The sequence below is a fragment of the Leucopleurus acutus genome (assembly GCF_964270905.1).
Source record: "Leucopleurus acutus genome assembly, chromosome: 10".
Taxonomy (NCBI): Eukaryota; Metazoa; Chordata; class Mammalia; order Artiodactyla; family Delphinidae; genus Leucopleurus; species Leucopleurus acutus.
In genome coordinates, this window is record NC_139153.1 from 73,048,179 (window position 1) to 73,066,125 (window position 17,947).

The 17,947-nt window shown below is 52.0% G+C and overlaps 1 protein-coding gene across 4 annotated transcripts in view; it reads left to right on the plus strand.

The window, feature by feature from the left end:
* Positions 1 to 1,328: 1,328 nt before the first annotated feature.
* PTK7 (protein tyrosine kinase 7 (inactive)) overlaps positions 1,329 to 17,947 on the plus strand; it is a gene marked incomplete at both ends in the record, with an annotated part of 58,939 nt that continues 42,320 nt past the window's right edge. For all 4 annotated transcript variants that reach the window (XM_082849193.1, XM_082849195.1, XM_082849194.1 and 1 more), the window contains one exon: positions 1,329 to 1,407. In XM_082849193.1, the coding sequence (XP_082705319.1) occupies positions 1,329 to 1,407 (79 nt within the window). The remainder of the gene's footprint in view (positions 1,408 to 17,947) is intronic.

Genomic DNA, 17,947 nt, shown 5'->3' on the forward strand with positions numbered 1-17,947 from the left:
AGGGGCAGTGATGGATGGGGCAATAGGAGGAATGTTGCTTCTTGGATCTCTCCTCTCTTCCTTCCCCTGTTTGTATCCTCTCCAGCAGGGCCTGCAGGCAGGCGTCTGGGGGATGGGGGGAGGCCCACAACCCAAGGAGAAGGTGCTGTGGACTGCGTTGTCAGGGACATGTGGCGGCCATGTGGCAGGACCCTGGAGTCCTGGCGCCACTGCTCCTGGCCTGTGAGGCCCTCTGTGGTGGCCCCTCCTCCTCCCAGCTGCTTGGGGGAAGGGAGGTCTAAGCAGGCCTGGGGGGCCCTCTGGAGCCAGAGGGGGATGAGGCACTTACTATCCATACCCCCTCGGCATATCCTGGAGGCCCAGCAGCAGCTGGGGCCCATCTTCCAAAGCTTGACTCCTCCTGACCCGCCTCCTACACCCCTTGCTGCTTTCACAACAAAGAAAGAATGTGGGGGTGGTGGCGCTGGGGGTGGGGGGCGCCTGGAACAAGGGCTGTACTGGGCCTCCCCACAGCTGGAGACTTGGCCATGCCCTGACACAGCCCAGACTGCCTGGAGATGGACTTGGGATGAATCTGTCAGTTTAACAGCCTTCAGCCTGGTGTTCAGAGAGCCCAGTCTCTCTCTACCTTTGGGTTCAGATTGGTCCAGAGCCAAACCAGACCCTAGCCATGCACTGGTCCTCCTCTTCTCCAGGCTACTTCTCTCCTGGGGCGCCAGAGTATCTCCAGTTTACCTTGCCTGGGGACACCAAGGACAGCCTTCTGTTCTGGATCTCTCTCCGGATTTCAGGTTGCTGAGAAGTGAGCCAGAACCCACCCTTTCCCCTCCCACCCGGAGAATTTGGGGGAACTGTTGGTCACAGCCCTCAGGAAAGCCCAGAAACCACGATCTTCCCCAGGAGCCACGGAATCACAAAAGTCACTTTAGGTCCCCTGAGTCCCTGCACACTAGGTGGTAGGCACAGCATCCGCTCCCCTATCTCTCTCAGGTCCCCACACTCCCCCGGGGCCTCCTTCTCTCTGTCCCCCATCCGTCTCCAGACCCCTCCCCCAAGTAGGAGCTCCTCCCCACAACGGCGGGGAGGGGGGCGTCGAGGGGGCGTCGCGGGGCGGGGCTTGGCGGCGGCGACGGCGGCGGCGCGCGACGGCTCGGACGGAGGTACCGGGCGCGCGCGGCTCCAGCTCGGGACGCCTCGGGCTCTGACTCTGGTTGCGGCTGCTGCAGCGGTACCCGCGCTCCGGTGCGCTCGGCCTCCTGGGCCCGCCGGGGAGCGCTGACCGCTAGCCCGCCGTGTGCCCGCCCGCCCCCTTTCCCGGGCCCGCCGGGATGGGAGCCGCGCGCGGAACCCCGAGCAGCCCTCGCCGGCTGCCTCTGCTCAGTGTCCTGCTGCTGCCGCTGCTGGGCGGTGAGTCCCGGCGAGCTGGGGGAGCGCGGGAGCCCCTAGGGCCAAAGGGGGCGCCGTGGAGGTGGGCTTGGACAACTGGAGCAGGGGAGACACACGGGCTTAGGGCAGGGGCTCGCTGGGCGGGGGACGAGGTCCCGGCGGCCGGGAGATGGCGAAGCCCCCGCTTACTCGGCCGGGCCCCTCTCGTCCCCGCGCCCGCGAGGACGCGTTTCCAGCCTCCCCGGAGTTTTCCCTGCCCGAGCCGAGAGTTTGCTCGGGAACTGCCGGGAGTTGCCGGCTCCCGGGCTCCAGTGGGGCGTTTCTTTGCGGGGGAAAAACGGCGCCGCCCCCCCACTTAGGGGGTGCAGCGCGGTGGCTGAGGGTGGGGGAGATGGAGTCCCCCCGGCAGGCTCAGCCTAGGTGAGGGAGGCCGGCCTGTGGCCGGATGCGGGACCGACCGGCGCGCGGAGCGCGGAGCTTTGTTACCTATGCCGGCCCGACGCTCCCGGCTTCCCTCCTCCAAGTTCCTGGGCCAGGCTGGGACCCAGACGGCCCTGCTGGTGAGGGCGGAAGAAGGGAAAGAAGGGTGAGGGTCCGTCCCATCTCCTCCAGCTCCCGGCCCCAGCCCTGAGCCCACTCCCTCCCAGGGTCGGATCTAGGAGCTGAGAGTCCCAGGCTGTCTCGGTGACTCATGTGTGAAGGCCGCTGCCAAAATCGGGCATGGCCGGCCTGCAAAGGTGCGGACGGGGTTGGTTCTGCTCCTTCCTGGATTTCCATCCTCTCTCTCCCCAGCAAGGAAAGAAAATCTCTCTTTCTACCGGCAGAAAGGCAAAAAGAGTTCATTCCGTCTTCTTGGAGGGCCTCAGCATTTTGATGAGGGTGTGGCCCCTATCTCTAGGGCAGACTGGACCCGAACCCTCCCTTCGCTTTATTTCCTGGCTTGGTCACACCTGAGAGTCACCACCGAGGTGTTGAAGTGCTTTAGAGGAAAGCCCCAAGCTACCCGCACACCCCAAACACTCTGGACTGGAAGTATGCCCCCCGCACCCCGTGCCCCCTTCCAAAACCCACGATCTTTGGTGATGATCCTAGCAGCAGCCCTCTCTGGGGCAACTCTGCCCAAGAGACCTGGTCCAAGCTTATCACTTTCCTCCTCTTTTGAAGAGTGGCCATGGGAAGGGTGGGGGTAGAGAATTGCCTTTTCTGACATCTCCCTGGCCTGCCAGCTGTTGAGGGGTTTGGTGCTGATGGAATGGAACATCTCCCACACCCCTAGTTGTAAAAGGAGAGGTAATTGTAACCCAGGACCGAGAGGTAAGAACAAGTTCCTGGGATTCGGAGGAGATGTTTCTGGAGCTGCCCCGTGTTCCTTCTGATGTGTGGGGTGGTAATGCTCACGGCAGAACCCACATCTGCTCCGGGAGGAAGTATGGAAGTTTTTTGCACAGCCAGCATAGGGGGCCCAGCCATATGGGCCGGTAGCCCAAGCTCACAGACTTCCTAGGTCTGCAGGCTGTTTGGGTTTTGGTGTGTGGGGTGCCAGCTATGGCTGCCCTCGCTGCTGATGTTTAGAGTTCTGGGGAAGATTCTGGTGGAGACGGGGCTCTTGTTCAACAAATGCTAAATTCCTAAATTCCTTCCGTGAGAAGACGACTCTGATGTTCAGCGATGTTAATCCGGTGACTGGCGTTTAGCGAAGGGGTGGGTTCTGGTGGGGGGAGTTTGGGCAGGCTGAGGGCTGGGGACTGGAGGTCTGGAATCTCCTCTGGGGGTGGGGAGATGTCTTGTGCTCAACAAAGGAACATTTTAATGAGAGCCTTAAATCAGTCCCATCAGATGTGTCTTAGTGTGGAACCTGCCCATGCGCTGTAAACTGTTTCAGTTGAGGCTGAGGCACTTGCTGTCTGTCTTCTGGTGAAATCCGGGGGCTCAACCCACCCCTGGATGGCATGACTTCAGCGGGCGATGATTTTTCAATAGAAAACGGTAGATTTTTCCATCTCATTGTGTAATTAGCTGGATTTGTAGTGAGACCCCTGCTATTAAGGCAGGAGTCGGGGACCTAGGCCGGCTAGGTTTGTGGATTAGGCCATTTTGAAGTTTGGGGAATTATGCTGTAAACGGCTGAGGAACTTTCCGAACTTTGAGATCCCCGTTGTGATAAACATGGTGGAGGAGGAGGAGGGGGCTTGACGTTTGAACCCTGGGATTCTTCGTCTCACCGCTGGAGTGGCTGGTTGGGGCCACCACCCATCCCTCTTCCCACCCCCGACACTGGGTTCTTTCCTCCAGGATCTTGTTTCTTTGGGGAAATGGAATTGTCACGTCCTGAGATGGCTTCCGCAGCCTGTAATTCAGCCCTTTTATCAGTGATGGGCTTTCTCAGATGTTGGGAAGTATGGCGGGAGGGCTAGAGTAATTTCTGCTCATCCCTTGCCAAAGGATCTAGTCAGACTCCTGGCGTTCAGAGCAGGGCTGAGTGGTGGAGAGAGCCCAGGCCATCGGGACGAAGCGTTTGCCCAAACAGCAACTCGAGGTTCTTTGACAGGCCCTGGCAGATTTCTTCACCTCACAGTTTGCCTCCTCTGTAAAGGGACTTACTTCCTGGAGTTGTGCTCAGGATCAAATGTAATGAAGTATATAAAGGGCCCCTTTCTTGTTCTTGCCTCTCTGGTGGTGTGCTGCCAGCATACCTTTCCAGCTTGACAGTCACCCCCAACAATAAATGTGTTCCACTCACTGGAACCCTCCATTCCAGCCCAGCTAGTCTCTTTCCCATCCGCTAAAACATACGGGGTTTCGCAGACCTTTCTTTTCTCTCTGGCCGGTCTCCTGGTATATGCCGCCTTCCCCATCTCTTTTGCCCAGCCCCACCTCCACTTCCTTCCTGAAGCTGTCCCATCTCTCCTACCAGAAGGTGGTTGCCTGGAGAACCTCTGGACTCTTAGGCCATCTTCCATATTTTTGCCCCACTTGGATTTTAACTTACTGAAGGGATTTAACTTACTGTAGAATTTATTATGGTGGTATCTTATTTATAGTAGATCCTTATCTAGGTTTATTAAAAAGTGAATGAAGCATTTGGGTACAGGGCAGAGTGACCAATGGCAAAGGTAAACAGCCCCTTTGCCTGCTAGGCAGTGGGGGGGTCTTTTGTGCCCTTTCCCACTTCTCTGGGTTGGGGTTGCCTGTCCCCTCTCCTTGTGCCTGTTCTACTGTGACCCAGTCAAGGGACCAGATCTTCCTTCCCCGTCTCTGGGCTGTCTGTCCTCTGCGGCGGTTTTATGAGTTTTGATGTGGCAGGGCTTCTGGCTTTCTCTAAGAGTGCGAGCTATGGGCATCCACCTCTGCATATGGAGCTGACCTGCCTGGAAAGGCCACAGCTTAACCACCATGAGCTATATAGGGGCCTAGATTATCTACAACTTTGCCACTCAGAACGAGGGCCAGGGACTTCCCTGGTGGCGCAGTGGTTAAGAATCGGCCTGCCAATGCAGGAGACACAAGTTTGAGCCCTGCTCCGGGAAGATCCCACATGCCGCGGAGCAACTAAGCCCGTGCACCACAACTACTGAGCCTGTGCTCTAGAGCCCGCAGCCACAACTACTGAACCCGCGTGCTTAGAGCCCGTGCTCGGCAACAAGAGAAGCCACTGCAATGAGAAGCCCGTGCACCGCAACGAAGAGTAGCCCCCGCTCACCGCAACGAGAGAAAAGCCCGCGCAGCAACGAAGACCCAACGCAGCCAAAAATAAATATAAAATAAATAAATAAAATTATTAAAAAAAAAACAAAAAAAAAACCAAGGGCCAAAGACCAGCATCATCAGCATTCCCTGAGAACATGAATCGGAGTTCCAGACTGCATTTTAACAAGCTCCCCAGGTGACTGCACCCAAGGTTCCAGAAGTCCTGCTCTAAGCATCCTTCCTTATATAGAAACTCGAGGTACAGAGCTTTCCCGTTGCAACAGTACGAATCAGGAGCCCTAGCTCTTGCACAGTATTTGAAGACTTAGCTTAAATAACTTTTAGTTCATGTGAACTCTCCGGTGTGATATTATACACTTAAAAATGACCTCACTTTGGGTTGAATTTGAATTAGATTTTGTCAGGAAACTTGTCCATTAAAGGTGTGACTCCAGAGGATTTGCAACACTAAGGGTGGAGCTCTGTTCCTCTGGGAGCTTTTCCTAGAGGAGCGTGTGTCTCAATTTATAAAGAGAGCCAGTGGAGAAATTGGATTTGTTAGGAAGAAGTTTGGTCTGTGGACGACTTTTCAGGAATATGTTTGGTTCATAAAGGGAGGCAGTGTCTCCACTGGGCTGCAACAGTTGTAGTTGTTAAAGTTTTGGAGGATTTCATATTTTGGAGTGGGGCGGGTTTGGGTGAGTTGTGTGTTTTTAAGCCAGTAGTTTCTGTGAGACTCATCTGGGAGGGAGGGTGGCCAGTTCAGACTCTAATATTTGAGCCAAGAGCAGTGTGGGACCAGGGATTCAGTCTTTGGTGTGTTCCTGATGGAGGAAAGGGTCATTAAACCCGGCTGGGTATCCTTGGCCTGTGTCCCTTAGCCTCCCTCGGCTCTCCCTAACCTCAGTACATGCCTCTCTGCTCTGTTGCCCGGCAGAGCCACGTGGTGGGACCACGGTTGCTGGCGCGGGCTCTGGCCTTGCCCTCGGGCTGCCAGCCTGCCTCTCTCCTTGAGTCCTGCGCTGCCCCCCACCCCCCAGCTGTCTGGTCCTTTGTCCCGAGGGTATGGGGGTTCTGCCATGTGGCTGAGGTAGAGTCCCGCCTTGGGGTTCTTGGCGTTCACTGCTCAGTGCACGTTCAGCCCCGCCGAGCCCCCTAGCGCTTTGGTGGAGCTGGCGCAGGAGCTGCTACAGCTAATCAGTGGTTTGAGGAAGCCCTCTGTAGTCTGTCACTTTTTCCATCCTCTTTTCTTCTCTGAGTTCAGGCCACTTCCCTCCCAGTAATGCTACACAGCGGCAGTGGGGCAGGGAGGAAGCTGTGCTGGAAGGGCTGACCTATGCGGGCGCCTTCCCCGTCTCGCAGCTTGGTTTGGGGTCCCGGAGCGCTTGTGTCCCTGGGTGCATTAACTGAGTGAACGCACAGGTGAGTGGAATGCAATCTACCGGCTGTCCTGCAGATCCTACGTTCCCTGCCAGAAACTTAGACCCTGATGTGCAGGACATGAACTGGCTGGCTCTGGTGTGTATGTAACTTTTGATAACTGGGTCCTGAGTCTTTGGGGTAGGGTTTGTGAGTCACACATTAAGAAGACGTGGGTTTGTGTTTCTCAAATACGTGGTCCAGAGACCATTGGGGAATATAGTGGGAGGGCAGGTAGCCAGAGGTACTGGTTAAAATTTGAGTCGCCTGAACCTTAACTGCAGGTCTGCCCATCAGAATCGTTGGGGGAGGAGCCAGAACGTGTAGTTTATTTTCCCATTTGTTAGATTACATTGTATTGTTTGAATAGCCAGTCCTCTCACATAGTTCAAGTCTCAAAAGGAAACTGCATTTTAAAAGAGCTTCCCAGTAGATTCTTATCTACTCTCAAGTTTGAGAACCACTGTGTAGCCATAAGGAGAATTTGTCTAAAGTGGCGGTGTGGTGATGAGAAAGAGGTATTAATGCTGAGAGGGGTTGAGGATGGGCTCAATTCAAAGCTTTTGGGTGTCTTCTTTGGGTGAAGCTGTTTCAGGTGGCGCAGGAGGCAGGAAGGAGACAAGATGATGAGAATCAGATGAAATATAATGGGAAGCAACACTTGGTAAAGTGCTAAATAGATGGAATAACATTCCAGAATGTGTAGGGAGGTGAGTCCATGATGCAGGAGCAACTGGGGGCAGTGGGAGGGCTTCAGAGAGGAGAAAGGATTCACTTTGCTAGTAGCTGTAGTCTGGTGATTGATCAGAATGACGGAAAGGCATTGGATCAAGACTGAAAACTTGGGTGGCTCTCTGCTGATACCACACACGATAAAGGAAGAGAAGTGACACCTATTGGCTCGCTGCTGCTGGTCACACGACCCTGAACTGTTTAATTAACCTTTCCGAGCCTCAGTTTTCTCCTCTGCAAAATGCAAATGATGCTGACCCCTGCCTTGCCCGCCTCCGGGAAGTTAGGGTGTAGCAGTCACAGCTGTGAAGGTGGTTGACCCGGGGAAGCAGCCCCTCTGGCCAGCCCTGCTGTCTCTTCCCAGAGACGGTCCTGACCTTCTGTCTCCCTTTAAGGTGTCAGACTTTCGTTCCACTCCCGTCTGTCTAGAATGGTTTGCGAGGGCTCAACCTGGTCACTCTTGACCGATAGCTTTAGAAAAGGTTTTCTCATTCTAAAGCACAGATTTTCTAAACGGGTCTCAGTATTCCAACGGCAGCTCGGAAATGTGGGCACAGCCACTTCGCGTTTCCTGGTAGGAACTCTTCCTCCCTCTATCCCGGTGGCAGATTCTCCCCGGGGTGATGAATGCTGGTTCAGGGCCACCTCCCTCGGCCTGCTGAGGTTCTTCCAGGGAGTGAGTAGGAAAGTGTGCTTCTTGCAGCCGAGGCGGACTTTTATAATACCCAAGGGAGGGTGTTTATCATCACAGGATGGCTGTGGGGGTCTCCCCCATCAGTTACTCTGTATAACTTGCAGGAACTCCTCCTACGGGAACCATGGGGAGGTTCCCGAGGTGCGGTGTGGTCTCCCTATGAGGGGGTTAAGGTGGCCAGAGTGGGCGCTGGCATGCACCGCTTCTCCTCCAGGAGACACTGACTCTTTTGTCCCCTTCTTGGATTGGTGGTGGTGGTGGTGGTGGTGGTGGGGCAACGAGGAGAATGCTTGTCTGCTCTTGGGACTTCTGGGATGTCCTAGCAGCTAGCTCATAAGGTACCTTTGCGCAAATTAGAAATAGGCACCCTTCCTCCAAGTGACTGCAGCCCTGCACCAGGACACAGGGCTTTGGCTAGTGGAGCACAGGCAGTATTTCAGTATTACCCCCTTGGCCGGGCATTTGAGCAGTGCACAACCTGTACGGTCGTACATGGCTGTGCCATTGGAATGAGAGCCTTGCAACTAGTTGCTCTTTGCTTCCTAGTTGGTAGGCCAAGATGATTTTGGCGACCTCTATTCTAATAATATGTTTCATAGGAGCCCTTTTCCCTACTGTTCTCCTGTCTCCTGTGGTGGGGGCGTGGGGCACTACTGCTCATAACATACACTAGGAGAAGCCTGGGAGGCTGGGCCCCCAGTGCTGTACCCATTCCATAGTATATGTCTGTGGCTGCTGAGGTCTTGGCCTGTTTCTGGGCTCCTTTCCCCGCCAGAGGATTTTGCTGCCTTGCAGATTCAGGCATCTAGCCTGATGTGATCACTGATGTAGAAGACTGGCTGTCTTCAGGGAAGAAATGCTGCTCACAGTTTATTTCCCATTTCATTAAGGAGCTTCATGCTCACCTCTGTCCTGTATCCTCTCTCTCTTGGTACCCCGGGGCCTCCCACAGCCCCAGGTAAAGTGTGTGGGCATTCCTGATTCCGAGGAATTCCTGCAGTAGAAGTGATGTCACTTCAGTGGAAAGGATGGGTCCTAGGTCTTGCTGGACTTTAGTTCTGGGTACCCTACGGGTGTTCCTCCCTCTTAGCCTGAGGAGACATTGTGAGGGGCACCGGGTTGGGATTTGGGAGATGTGGACCCTGCTTCCACATTTGCCCCAGATTGCTCGTGTGACCTTGGGCAAATCCCACCTACCTCTCGGGCCTCAACTTGAGAAGCCCTTGGAGGAGGACCTTGCCTGTGGTGACCGTTGAGGCCAGCGCAGCCTTACCATCCACAACCCCCAGCTGTGCTTCTGCCACACCTTGTAAGGTTGTCCTCCTCGCCCTCAGTGCTGGGAGAGCATTTGCGTCTGAGGACTGCGTTTTATCCTGGAGTGTCTAGTGCATGGGCACAGATGCGTCTGGACTCGATCAGCTGGAATTAGGGTGTCATTCCCTGGGTGCCGAAGGGAATGAAAGGTTTGGAGAGTTTGGGGAGGGAGTTCTTACGAGAAAAAAAAAACACGAGAGTTTTTATCTGAGTATGGGAAAGCAGCAATCTTTACCTGGTTCGTTTCAGTCTCAGTATTTGAGGAACCAGTGTCCGGGTGGGGAACCCCTTTTCTTCTTTTGCACAGAAGGGAGGACAACTGGAGGGAGGCTTGGAGTTGGGAAGAGGGGTTGGGTGTGCTTTGGGAGAGCCTCGTCCGTGATAACCGACAGCTGTACTCAGCTTTGCAGTTTACAGAATGCTTTCACTCGCACTGACTTTCCATCCTATCAAGCCACACAGGCAGGATGAGGGTGGTTGGGTTTTGTTTGTTTGTTTGTTTCCGGAGGAGTGGGGGTGGGAGGCATTTGAGAGGTAAAGAAGCTGAGGCACAAAATACGATCCGCTCAGGACTGCAGAGATGGTAAGTAATAGAGCTGTTTCCGTGCTCTCATATGTCCTTGTATGTATGTCATCACTAGAGGCTATGAAATGTTGCACATACGCCTTGGAACCAGGTAAATATTGGGGAGTGGATTTTGCAGCCGAGATAACTCTCTGGGTGGGCTTAGAGGCAACCCTGCTAGAGTCAGAGGGAGTGTGTCCATAACTTAAACCTGGAGAGATCTTTTGGGACACAGCATTCAGGATTGCTCATTTTTCTCCCCCACCCCCCGCCTTTTTGGTTGCAACAGTCAGGTTAAAGTTTTCGATGGCCCATTCAGAGGTTTGTGTACGTCTTAAAGTTTTTAGTGTTATGATCAGACTATATGTAATCTAGAAGTCCAGAACTCTATGCCTGCATCCCCAAGATTTGAGCTTTTCTCATGAACCCACGAGTCCTGAGTCTCCTCCGCCTGGTGCTTCTGGAAGGTCATGGGCAGTTACAGGCCCGGGCTTGCAGGTGTGCTGCCACATTCCAGACTGGTGTGCCTGCTGAGAGTTGCATACTGGGTTATGCTGCGGTGGAGACTACGTAGGTGGTAACAGAATCATCTCTGCTCTCAGTTTACTGCCTCTAACGTCTTTTGTATAGAGAGATGTGCCCGTGCCCTGGCACATAGTAGGGGTATGATGGATGCAGGTTTCCTTCCATTTCTGACTTTGGAGGCAAGTCTTAATTCTCAAGAGGTTTCGGAAGAGGTTGAACAATGACCTCGACATCCTGAGAGACGTAAGTTCTTTGGTGCCAGGTGTATCTCCCTTTGGCTCAGCCGTTGACCGTGCTTGGCAATCCTGCTGTTTGTTCTTCCGCTTCTGAAGTTCTCAGGTTGCAACACGGGAACTTACGCTCTATCATGGAGGGTGCAAAGTGACACTTCAGTGTTCTGATTCTTTTGTAGCTCATCTATTAAAAAAACCCACAAAGATGAGCTGTTTCCCAGCTGGGAGAAGAAAGAGTAGGCTCCTTCAGGCTGGCAGTTCCATTGAGAGGTGGTGTGCTAGGATGGCATTTGTGATCCCAAGTTCACGTCCAGCCACCTGAATAACAAAACAAATCACAGACAAAGAAAACGGTTGTCTTACAGTCTTATGGGGGGTGGGGGGGGGGTGGGGAAAGGAAATGCTGTTGGTCTTGGAGCTGCAGCTACTAAGAGCAAATCATTCTGTTTGGTTAATTTAGCAGATTAAACCAATTGTTAAACTGACCAATTTAAAAAATGCCCAACTTGCCAGCAGTTTTGTAGCCTGTGATCTGGGCTCCTCCTCTACCGTAGGGGTTCGGGCCTCCTGCAGGAGGAGCTTGGAGGGGAGGGGGGAATGCTGTGCCTTGGAACAGCCCTGGGGGCCTGGAGGAGGATCTCTGTCTTTTCTTTACCCCCCCCACCAAAAAAAAACCCTCCTTAAAACAAAAGGCTTTTATTTAGTAAACACCCGCTTGGCACCCAGCCCAATGCAGTGTCCTGAGTTGCTTGGTGCCGCAAGGGGGATGGGTGGGGAGTTTGCCTCTTTATTTCTGTGTAAGAGGTTGGGGTGGCGTCAGCTGCTTCTCAGCCTCTGTGCCTTCCCTTACTCTCTTTGCCTTTGTTTCGAGGGCCTTTTGAAGATGGTCCGAGAGATGCGCTGAGCTGGCCTGCTCTGTCTCCGGTGAGTCTCTACTTTGAGCCTCCCCATGAGACTCACTTTCCCAGGCCCCCCAAATTTGCCACTGGCGACCCAGAAAGGGGGCAGGAGAGCCTGGGCCCAGCCGGGCCTGGGCTTGGGTGGCACCTCCCTCTGTCCCCTTCCCACCCGGCCGGGATCAAAGCAGCCTCCTCAGGGAGCAGGGAAATGCCTCTCCCAATAGCCCCACCAGTGAGTAAACAGCCAGGGCCTCTTGCAGCTTTTGAAGCGCGGAGCTTCGGCCCAGAGGAATGCAGAACATTTCATTTTAGGAGTGGACTTAGGTTTCCAGCGCTCTTGGTATTTGCAAATTTGAAACAAATGCCCTCATTTAGCAGCAGGCAGGCTGGGCAGTAAACGGGGGCTGTTTAAGGGCGTTTATGACGGTCACAGGTATTTGTGGGAAGAGGAACCCCGGCAAGTTTGGGAGAGGACAGAGGGTTTATGGTTAGGTGGGTTGTACAAAGGCCCCAGCCAGGTCTCCGGTGGAGGGTTGTTGTTAGGTGGGCTTTGCCATAAAAAGCATTGCTGCCTCCTGCCCCCCAGGAAGTGTCTCCTTCTGGCAGACAAAGGGGTTTGGGATGGTGTTTAATCCCCAGGGTTGATGCTCAGGGCCTTGCCCCTCTCACTTGGCTGCCAAAGTATCAGATTTCCAATGAACCCTTCCTTCTCCCACTCCCAGAGCTTGAAAGGCTCATTAAATGTGCTTTATGTACAACAAGTTGGCTGAGAGCTTCCCCCCTTCATTTCCAGCCAGTTTTGTGAGGAAGGAGCTAGGAAAACCTGTTTTCCTTTTGTTGTTTTTGGAGGTAGGATGTGTGAAGGTGCAATTGCAAAAAGACCCTAATTTCAGGAATCCGCAAGCAAGTGTTGTTTGCCTTGAAGGGGCGGGGCAGCTTAACCAAGGCTGGGCTGTCTGAGGCCTGGCTGCCCCTCCCCAGCCCCCATGCCCCCCGCCCCCGCCCCGACCCCGGAAATTCAGAAATCTGTTCAGGAACTGAGTTCTGGCTTCGCAGCTTGCTCCCCGAGAGACCTTCGTTCACTTCGCCTCTCTGAGCCTCAGTTTCTTCTTTTGTAAGATGCGGGTGGTAATACCCATCCCTTTAGCGGTCTTGTGAGAATTAAATGAGCTAGTACTGTATTTCACGAACTCTAAGATGCTCTCTCTCCCCCTCCCCAGTTTCACTTCTTTGGTTGTGAGATAATTATGTAATGTTGTGTCTTAGTTTAACTGGTACCATTTCCTTTTGCTGGAACATAAATAATGGTGCATCTTAAAATCAGTGACATCTTTGAAATTCAGTGTATGCAAAGGACTTGTCTGTCCTATTGTGAATACTTGATAAAAGGTAGTTAGAATGTGATTTCGTTACAGACCTGTTTTTGCTTCCTGTCTATTAGTAACTTCCAATTGAAGCTGTCTTCCTTTTAGTCTGGCACATAAATAACAAAGGATGTTTAAGACAGAAGGCCTCATGCTAGGTAATGTGGGAGGGGAGGTCGGGGAACTTCTAAATCCTTAAAAAGCAAGCTATACCCAGAAGATGAGGTAGCTGTCCCTAAGAGGGCAAACAGTATCTTGTGGAAAGAAAATACCTCTCTTATGGTAGAGTCTCTAGTTATTTATTTATTTATTTAGCCACACCACCTGGCATACGAGATCCCATTTCCCCAACCAGGGATTGAACCTGGGCCTGGGCGGGGAATTCCCCTAGAGTCTCCATTTAAAAAGGCTAAGTTGAGGGACTTCCCTGGTGGTCCAGTGGGTAAGACTCCATGCTCCCAGTGCAGGGGGCCCGGGTTCCATCCCTGGTCGAGGAATAGATCCCGCATGCATGCTGCAACTAAAAAAAAAAAAAAAAAAAAAATCCCGCATGCTGCAGCTAAGACCCAGCACAGCCAAATAAATAAAATATTAAAAAAAATTAAAAAGGCTGAGCGGGGAATTCCCTGGCGGTCCAGTGGTTAGGACTTGCCGCTTTTACTGCTGGCGCCAGGGTTTGATCCCTGGTCAGGGAACTAAGATCCCACAAGCCATGCAGCCAAAAAAAAAAAAAAAAAAAAAGACATAAAAAGGCTGAGCTATTCCATGGGGGAGACTGGAGACTCACTCCAGGAATGGATTGTCTGGTAGGCAAACTGAGACAGAACCAGAAGAGGGTAATGAACAAGGCGAGGACACAGAGAAGCACCAAAGAGGGGGGGACACAGTAAATGCCAGGTGCTCAGAGGATGAAGACCTGAGGGGGGCATGCGGGAGACGCACAGGGGGTGGTAGCATGGGCTTCCGCTCAGAGCCGCACAGTTGCATGGGGTTGATATAAGCTTTGTGGAGACAGCTGGTGCTAATCATTCTGCTTGGTGCTACCCGAGCATTGGCTGGGTGGTGCCGTTCCCCCTCAGGACACAAGTGGCCCAAAGGCTGGGGAGTTCTTCCTTTGCTTGAGTTTTGGTTCATCTGATGGTGGGATGGATTGGCTGTCAGGTTGGGATTTGGATGGCACATGAAAAGACAAAAATATGTCCCTTTTGTATGTGTTAGTGGATATCGAGAGCAAAGCTTCTTTTCTTTTTTAGTAGATTGCTGTGTCGATATGTGTTTTAGGCACCTCACCTTACAGGAGTTTCAGAATGCATTCTTTCTGTGTGGTTGCCCAAAACTTTAACCCTTGGTAGGTGTGCCCAGCTAGGAAAGGGGCTGATTAAGGGCTCGCCTGGAGGGCAAGAACTCAGAAGTCCCAGGGTCTAGAGACTCAGCCCCTCCATGGAGTCAGTGCTCTTCTTTACTTCCTTTGGGAATGTTTTGAAGGAGAATAAAGTGTTGCAGATGATGTGCCTTGAACAATCAGGAAGAAGGGCATTGAGGTTAAGAAAATTCCAGTGCTCTTTTCAGGGCATTTTTGATGATATAAAAATGTATTTTGATAAAACTCTGAAACTTCTGGGGAAGCTGATCTTCCCATCGTCTGTCCTGGGAGGCAGGGGTTCTTTTTAAACCAGGTCAACAAATTCTTTGAAGCCCTTTTTGTATCTCAAGCGCCCAGAGCACTACCTGCGGGGCCCTCCATTGTCCTAAGTGTAACTAGTTGTCCAGTTTGAGAAGCCTTGAGAGGACTTGCCTGGACCTCTCTGGGGCTCCTGCCAGCTGCTGGCCTTGAGGGTGACGGCTGTGGCAGCTGCGTTAACAGCCGTCTGTTCTGGGCCAGGCCGCTGCCTCAGCCTTGGGGAGAGGTGTTGATCAGGCTGATGGGGCAGCAAATCCCCCTGAGCCCCAGGTTGGAAGTACATTAGTTAAACGTTGCTCTCAGACTCCTGACAAATTGTTTTCAGTTTTTGCTGCCAAAAGAGAACTCTGAAAACGCGGTGTAAATTGGGTTATTGACACTGTCTCTGTTATTGTGGCTTCCATGAGGTTGGTGGAGGAGGGCGCCAGTCCAAGGGAGCTTTTCAGGTTCCTCTGGTACCTGACATCAGGTGAAGAGGAGGAGGGGGTGGGCATGTGGGGTGAAGTGCCCTTGAATGCAGGAAGTGTGGTGACTGGACAGGCCTTTGAGGTGCCTGGGACCAGCCTCTTTCATTAGATCAAAGAAATACCTTTTGTTTTTCTGCTCACACTTTCCTCTGCCCTGGAGCCAGAGTCGTAAAGAGGTGGAGTTGTGAGGGTCTGCATCTGGTAGTTGGGGTGGTAGGTGGAGGCGGGGCGGTGGGGGGGGTGTCTTCCCTCCCGCTGTGCGCTTCCTGCATCCTGCTCCCACTGTCCTGGTGTGCAGGGGTCTGCCTGGGCTAGCCTGGGCACCCCGGGCTGTGCTGGGCTGCCCTCCCGGTAGGGCCCCACCTGAGCTGGGCTATAAGCTGGAGAAACCAGGCGCACGGAGATGGATTTCACTGCAGGCTAAGTGTTTTGTTGCTGAATCATTTGCATTCATTAAAAGTAGCGAAGGGTGGGCTTTCCTGGTGGCGCAGTGGTTGAGAGTCTGCCTGCCGATGCAGGGGACACGGGTTCGTGCCCCGGTCCGGGAAGAGCCCACATGCCGCGGAGCGGCTGGGCCCGTGAGCCATGGCCGCTGAGCCTGCGCGTCCGGAGCCTGTGCTCCACAACGGGAGAGGCCACAACAGTGAGAGGCCCGCGTACCGCAAAAAAAAAAAAAAAAGTAGCGAAGGGTGAGTGATAGTGGAGGCTGCTGCCTTAGAGCCTCATTAAGAATTCTTGGGGCCGGGGAGAAGATGGGCGTAGCTCATTCAGAGCTTACTTAACTTCTGACTGCCTTGGGCATAGGCCAGCTGCTAAAATATGAAAAATGGCTGCCCAGAAGCCCCCAGAGCTTGGCCAGACTGCCCTGGCCAAAGAAAACATACACTTACAATTCATTATTTAGCCTCCTCCTGCGAGTTTGCTCGTGTCTCTTCCTCCCCTGGGACCTTGCTGAGTTGGGGGCACAGGCGGGGGCAGGAAGGCTCCTATGTATTTTAAGGGGAAGCTTAGCCGAAAGCAAGTGCTGCCTCCATTCACCCCACCCACCCCCTGTTCCCTACTGACGGACTTTAGGCTGTCTCTGAGGGTTTGCTCTTGTAAACAGTGCCACCACAAATATCCTTGTATCTATCTGTACCCTTGTGCTTGTGTACCTGAAGGGTAAATTCCCAGAAGTGGAGCTGCTCTGTCAACGAATAGGAATATATCACAACTGGGTACAGCATTCTGTATTTATGTTATTTTTCTGGGGAGGGTGTTTATAGCTTTCATCAAATTTCTGAATCCCTGCTGTACAGTGGGCCTGTGAAAATCGCACGGATTAAAGTGTGAAAACTAGTAAGCATGGTTCAGATGTGAGACATTGCTGGGGTGACTGGAGAATTTATCATCCAACCTGGGGCATTGTTAATAATTATGCGAAGACAACCAGCATAAGCCAGGGTTGTTCCAGGTAACTTGGGAGGATGGCAGCCCAGTGCCCATCAAGATCTCTTCCCCTGATCTCTGGGACCATGTATGTTCTCTCTTCTACACCATGGAGCTCTGAATTACCTGCTCCATTTTCTTTTCCATTCTAGCAGCTGTGTTCTTTTTGTTGCTCCCAACTTGATGATGAGCTTAGTAGGGTGGGTCCAGTTCCTGACCTTTGTTTTCCCAGATGCTCAGTGGTTGTTCAAGTTGTTCTTGGATTGCCAAGACCAGAATTTGAGTCCTGGAAGCACTGTAACTTCTGAATTCCATTTCTCTTCTTTTCTTTTTTAAAAAAATATTTATTTATTTGGTTGCACAGGGTCTTAGTTGCAGCAGGCAGGCTCCTTAGTTGTGGCATGCATGTGGGATCTAGTTCCCTGACCAGGGATCGAACCCGGGGCCCCTGCATTGGGAGCGTGGAGTCTTAGCCACTGTGCCACCAGGGAAGTCCCTGAATTCCATTTCTTAATCTGCAGGATGACAATGATAATATCCACCTCATAGAGCTATGGTGAGGGTCTAATGAAGGAACGTTTGTGCAGGGGTGTTGCGGCATGGCCTTTGTTTGTGGGAGGCAGGCTTCAGGGACACACATATTGACATGTGTTGTCACTCCTTATTGACATAGACTTGGGAGCCCTTGAGCATTGCTGGCTGTAGATTTGTGTTTTCCACTTCTCCAGTTATTACCATCCCTTTAATTGCTCTCGTATCTATTCCCTCCCCTTTTATCCTATTGTCTGTGGCTTTGCCATTTCTCCCTTGGAATACTGCTGGAAAAAAGAAGTGAGTTTTTGAAGGCAGCATCTTTTTTTCCCTCTCAAAAATGTCAAGAAGTTATGCACTTCATGAAACCTAAGATAAAAACATCTGGTGAGTCTCAACAGACTGAGATAAAAAGCAAGCTGACCGAGAAGGATGAAGAAGTAATAAGAGGACTGGCTGAGATAATGAAGGAGTATGAGGAGACAAAAAATGCAATAGCAGAATTCAGTTTCCAGTATCCACTTTAAGGAGCTGAATCAGCACTGCAGTTAATCTAATCAATGTCATGCAGTTGAGGAGCTCTCAGATTCCAGAGGAAAATGTACAGTGAGATGAAAACGATGAAAAAATGTGATAATTAGAGAAATAGATTCAAGATTTTAAAAAGGAATAAACAAAGGATATACAAGTAGAATTAAAAAGCAGATCCTAAGAGGCAAATAAAACACAATACATATAACAAAGGAAGAATTGTAGTATTAAAACATAAACCAGATAAAAGCAGAGGTAAATATAGCAGTTAGTATGATAAACTTCAGTGGAATATGTCTCCCACAGAGGTAAGACAAAATTAAGGTTGAGGTAGAAAAGTTTCATGTTCTTTACATGAGACAAACCTAAAATACAGACAGAGTTCATTTTATTCTTTTTTTTAACTTTAGACCAATAGCTTAATTTATTTCACTTATTATTTAGGAAAGAATTTTAGGGTTGTTAATGTTCTTCTGAGTACAGCTTGGAAA